Source organism: Castor canadensis, chromosome 7, assembly GCF_047511655.1.
Source record: "Castor canadensis chromosome 7, mCasCan1.hap1v2, whole genome shotgun sequence".
NCBI classification, from domain to species: Eukaryota; Metazoa; Chordata; class Mammalia; order Rodentia; family Castoridae; genus Castor; species Castor canadensis.
Window position 1 is genome coordinate 11,850,583 of NC_133392.1, and position 6,000 is coordinate 11,856,582.

A 6,000-nucleotide genomic window follows, 5' to 3' on the forward strand; every position below is an offset into this window, starting at 1 on the left:
GGACTCAGAAAGAGCAAGCAATTGTACCACTTCATTTTTACCCTAACTTGGACTGCTGCGTTAAAAAATGAAAAACTTTTTTCTCCAGAAACTGTTCTTTGAAATGAAAAGCTAGAAAATATGAGTAAGAACAGTCAAAGAAAAGCTTAATGCATTCATACCAGAAACAATTAATGTTAACACTACCAATGTGTATGTATACCCTTCCACACTTTTAAATAAATGTGAATAGCTATTATTTATTTGATAAATACACATCACTGTACATGTAAGTTTTAAAGGAGAAGCATACACCATGTACTTTTTCATATTATTTTGAATCTTTTTCCCCACTGATAAGACATAATTAAAATAGTATTCCATTTCCCAAACACATACAATTTTATTTCTACAGCCGTGAGGAGAAACTACAGATACAGAACTCTGCTGACAAGAAGGGGTGTGTCAGGGCTCTTCCTTACAAAGAGATTATTGTACAAATGAACATGGTATTTTATTCCCAAGGCAAAGTAGGTCGCCCACTAATTTCCATCCTACAGTCATGCAGTGTCACCACCAGATAGCTACTTATTATGGAACACTAAATCACTAAAAGAGTTATTTCTCTAAAAAAAGTTCTCCTCACTTCCCTCTGCCCAACTTGACCTTCACTGTGGGTATTTATCAATTCCAACAACTTCTCTTCTGTTACCAGGTCATCAAATAAAAGCATTTTCCCTCTACATGACCACAAAAGTCCACCCCACTCCTCCTTACTAAACTTTTAGGAGCCCTTAGCTTATAGCTTTCATCTTTCCCCTTCTAATCTTTCCTTCTCCTGTCTCTGTCTCTCTCACCTTCTACTGATGAGACCTAGAGTCTACCAGAGGAGTGGAACCATAGCCAGCACACAGGTATGCCAGTGGTCATTGCCTTTGGAGACCTGCTGAAGTTCTGGACTCCCCTTGACCTCTGCTAAAAAAGGCCACTGGGCATACAGAGATCATTTCTTGTGCTTCTAGGCTGCTTCCCGGTGTATTTCACACATGCCAGTTAAACTACAATGTTCCACCATACAGGTTTGGGCCACAATCCCAAAAGACATTCAGGATTATAATCAGCACTGTGTCTATAGTCCCAATTATTCAAGAGACTGAGGCAGGCAGAACACTTATGCCCACCAGTCTGGGCAACATAAAGGAGATTCCATCTCAAAAAATAAAAACTCCTAAAACTAATAAAAATACCCCTTCCTGCATAAGGCCCTGGGTCTACTAGCATCCTTTTACTTTTCTGATATATTTCCAGTTCGTACCACTCTTTTCAGTCCTGAAAAGTTCCCTTGGATTCCTCTCAATTTCTTAGTCCATCCTCCAACAAGGAAAAACATGGAGAAAACCTCTTAGTTTCACCAGTTAAGATAACTTGAGATAGACTTGGACCAAGAAATATATTTCTAATTAACTGCAGTTATAAATGAAATCCTGATCTCAACACACTGCTGGCCTCACCTCAGAGGCACTTTCTAATTTCATACAGATACTCTGGCATCAAGACCCGTAACTCTAATGAGTGTTTCTATACTTGTAACATTCCCATCTCTGTCTCAAACTCAGACTGTGCTTCACATGTTCCAGAAGCTATTTTCCAAGTACTTTCTCAAGACTTCCCGGCAGACTCAGCCCTGAGGCCCGAGGGATATCCTCTCCCCACTCTGCAGCTGAGACCCACAGCATCACAGCAACCTGTCAATCCCTCCTTCTGACTATTCTGAACCTGCCAAGACTGCTTACCCAGGTGGGTATTTGTGTAGACATATATACGATGCAGCCACCAAGGGCAGAACTGTCTGATGTCTGTGACTACCTGACATCTGGAAAAGAGCTACCCTGGCAAGCAGAAGCTGCTCAATCCATGTTTGATGAATGTATGAAATTGCTTCCTAGGTGTTTCGTTCATTGATGTGATTACTGTTGCCTCCAAGGAGACAGCTGCTTCTTTTTCTCTGGAAACGCTCTGAGGGAAGACCTCCAAATAGGAAATCTTCTCTTAGAGGTGGAAATGTGCTTCTCACAGAAGCTATTAACGTTCTCACAAAAAACAAATTCTGTCTCTAAGAACCAAGAGCTTTAAAGACAGGTGTAGTTAACAATGACAGTGACATACAAACCAAATACTACACAGTAAGGAAGATGACATGAACCAAACAGTACTTCTGAGGCAGAGAACAATCTGAAAGCCCCAGGTATGGCCTTACTTATTACTGGAACTTCCCACAGCACTCTGATCAGCCATGCCAGTTCCTTACCAAAAACAGCTCTGCCAAACACTCCAACCACTCCGCCGCCATGAGACACACGGATTCCTGATGCCCATTCTCCCGTTCATTCAACATACACCTACTAAATATTGTGTTTGCTGCATTCCCAGCACTGCACATTCACTAGTGAATATACAAGTCCTTGCTTTCTTGGAGCTCACATTCTAGTGGGGTAGGCTAAACAAACATGTGTACATGTCAGATAGTGACAAGCACCAAGAAGAAACCTAACATGGGGAAGGGGAAGCTTCATGTACAGCTAATTCCAGCATGTCTTTCTTCACTTCTCCACGAAACCTTCCTTAGTCTTTCAAGTAGGAGTAAATTATCCACTGAGGGAAAAAAAATCAGCATTTAATGAGGACCTATGTGCTAGGCATTAGCACACAGATCTTCCAAATAAAAAGGTAAGTCATAGCTGCAAACGTCAAGAAGCTCACAGTCCAAATGGAGAGGCAAACATGTTCCATTCACAAATATTTACCCAACGCTATGAGCCAGGCACAATATTCAGTGCCTTACAAAGGTTAATCCATTTCTCACAACCCTATGAATCTGAACATATATGGAAATAGAAGCACAGACAGGTGAACTATCTGAGGTCACCCAGCAAGTGACTGACAGGACAGTCTGGGTTATGCCAAAAAAATCATCAAAAAGCAATCTCACTGGGTACCAGTGGCTCATGCCTGCAATCCCACCTACTTGAGAGGCTGAGATCAGGAGGATCATGGTTCAAAATCAGTTTGGGGAAATAGTTTGCCAGTCACCTATTTTCAAAATAACCAGAGCAAAACGGACTGGAGATGTGGCTCAAGCGGTAGAGCACCTGCTTTGAAAGCATGAAGCCCTGAGTTCAAAGCCCAGTCCCACCAAAAAAAAAAGAAAAAGAAGAAGAAAGCAATCTCTCCAGTCAACACTATTGGTATAAACAAAACAGCTAGACGGGGGCCTCAGAGAACAAGAAAACACTTTTTCGAGGAACTGTCTTGAAAAATGAGGATGCATTTTGTATCTATCACTTGCAAATATTACACGTCTATGCTAAGAGGGACACTGTCTGTCTATCGGAGATATCCTCTTGGATCCCAGGAGTCTCCTAGCAAGACTGTCTCCTACAAGAGGGGCACTGTCCATCCTGGAGACACCTTGCTGTCTGCTAGGAGCTCTGACCTATGTGCTAGGATCCTCCCAGGAGGGCGCTCCCCCCATCCTAGGGCAGGGCCACTGTCTAGCTCCCCGGAAGGTATATCTGCAGTGCCAGAGCACGAGTGTCCAGCACGCTGGACCGCTCTGAACAGGGGGCTCCTTTCACCAAAGCACTCTTCATCACCTGGCCCCGCCCCCAAGATCCCCAGGTCCCCGGCCCTCTCAAGGTCCCCTGGCCACTGCTGACCCTGGAAGCGACCATGAGAGCGGAGGGAGGCAGGAGACCCCCGTCGGACGCTTGTCACTCCCTGGCCTCCCTGCACACCTCGTCCCGGACCGCCCTCCGCTTACTACCTCCGGGCAGGAGCAGGGAGGCCGGGGCGGCGGCGGCTTGAGTGACTGGGATGAAGGGCACGTTGAAGCTGAACTCCGTGGCGGAGGAGGAGAAGAGTAAGTTAGTGCCCGAGGAAGGGGCGGAGGCGGCGCTACCACCATTGGTTTTTCTCTCGGCCATCGCTGCGGCCCACCGCCTGTTACACGTCTCCGGGAAGCCGGTGCCCTACCACTGGCCGGAAACCAGTCACCCTCTGGCCAGCGCACTTCCGCACTTGCGCACAGGGGCCGGCGTGCAAGAGCTGGCTCGACAGAGGCCAGCTATTTTCACGTAGCCGGCGCTGCCAGAAACCAAGATGGCGGCATCGGCTTCACACCCGAGTCTGGCACGTGACGCTCCCAGCCGCTGCACAGGCGCAGCTTGAGACCGAGTCCCATGCAGGATCAAACCTGTTTGGGATCTAAGTACGAATTGATGCTGAAAGTCACTGATGGGGAGAGAAATAGTGCTATGAAAGAACTAAGGAGTTTTCGTTGTTTGATGTTTTTTTTTTTTTTTTGGTGTGGGGCGGTATTGAACTCAGGGCTTCGCACTTGCAAAGTAGGTGCTCTACACACTACAGTCTTCCAGTCATGTTTTGTGTTTTTTGAAACAAGGTGTCGCTGTGTAGCCCAGGGTTTTTTCCAACTCAAGATCCTTCTGCCTTAGCCTCCTGAGTGCTGGGATTACAGGCCTGCACAATCATACCCGGTTGACGGGATAGTTTATTGTATTTTTGGCAGTACTGGGATTTGAACTCAGGGCCTCGCGCTTACTAGACACGTGCTCTACCGCTCAAGCCACTCCGCCAGTCCTTTTATATATTGAGTGATTTGAGATAGGGTCTAGTGAACTATTTGCCCAGGATGGATTCAAACCGCTATCCTCCTGATCTCTGCCAATTGAGTAATCAGGTTACAGGCGTGAACCACTGGCACCCAGTTTGACAAGATAGTTTAATAGGCAAAGATTTTAGAGGTTCAGCACTTAAGAACAGTCTGTAATCCTAGCTACTCAGGAGGCAGAGGTTAGGAAGATCGCGGTTCAAAACCAGCCTGGACAAATAGTTCTGAGACCCTATATGGAAAAAAGCCATCGCAAAAAAAAAAAAAAAGAATAGCTGGTGGAGTGGCTCAGGTGGTAAGAGCACCTGCCTAGCAAGCATGAAGCCCTGAGTTCAAACCCCAGCATCATCAAACACATAAATAAAATAAGACTTTTTAAAGGTTGGGGCTGCTAAGGGAGAGTCACCAAGGGGTGTGAGTGGGGGTTGGTCCACATGACTAAGATGCCTGGGTTTGTTAATTGGTGCTTATCCACAGGAGATACATAATTTTCATATCTTTATGACAAGCAATGGTGTAAATAAGAGCAAGACATTCACAAGGACTGTGAATGATCTTGAATGTGTGAATTTCAAAGTGTCTTTGGGATAAAGGTCCTAGTTGGTAGAAGATTTACATCTCAAGGGGGCAAATAGAAGATTTATAATTGCAAGTTTTCTAACAATAACTTCTCTAATCTAGATTCAGGGATCTATTGAACCATCAAAGGTTTGGGCTGGAAGAAACCATAAGGTCTTCTGGCAATGTTGAGCTTTCTCAGAGAGGCATTTTAAGGGATTTAAGGTCATTCTAGATACATGGTGTCAAGCTGCTAGAAGCCATGCTAAAAGCTGATCAAGGACAGTCTCTGTCATTATAATCAAGCCAGTGTACTAAACACCAGGGGTACAGTGGTGTAAAAAAGACATAGACCCTTTCTTTGTGGAGTTTCAAATCTGGTGAAGATAGACAATATTTTTATTGTCCAAAAACTGGAGTGTAATAAATGACATTATGTAGAATTTCCCAAGGTGTGTTGATGGGATAATTACATCAGGAGGGAGGTATAACTTCCATGAGGGGAGATAGAAAATATCTTGGAACTGGACACACGATGGCTCATGCATGTACTCCCAGCTACAAGGTGTATCTTCCCCCGCCCCCCCCCCTTCCCTCCCTTCCCTTCCTGGCTGCCATGAGGTGAACAGTTTTCTTCTTCCCACACTTCCCACCATGGTGTTCAACTTGACCACCTCACCACAGGTCTAAACCAATAGGACCACACGAGCATAAGCTGAAACCCTGACCCAAAATACACCTTTCCTCCTTTAAGTTGTTTATCTCAGGTATTTTGT

The 6,000-nt window shown here is 45.1% G+C and overlaps 1 protein-coding gene across 5 annotated transcripts in view; it reads right to left on the minus strand.

The window, feature by feature from the left end:
• Window positions 1-4,032, minus strand: part of Sec23ip (SEC23 interacting protein) — a 43,562-nt gene extending 39,530 nt beyond the window's left edge. For all 5 annotated transcript variants that reach the window (XR_012449606.1, XR_012449605.1, XM_074078198.1 and 2 more), the window contains exon 1: window positions 3,803-4,032. Coding sequence is in view for 3 of the 5 variants with exons in the window: in XM_074078198.1 (XP_073934299.1) it covers window positions 3,803-3,962 (160 nt within the window). In the remaining 2 variants the exon portion in view is untranslated. The remainder of the gene's footprint in view (window positions 1-3,802) is intronic.
• Window positions 4,033-6,000: the final 1,968 nt, after the last annotated feature.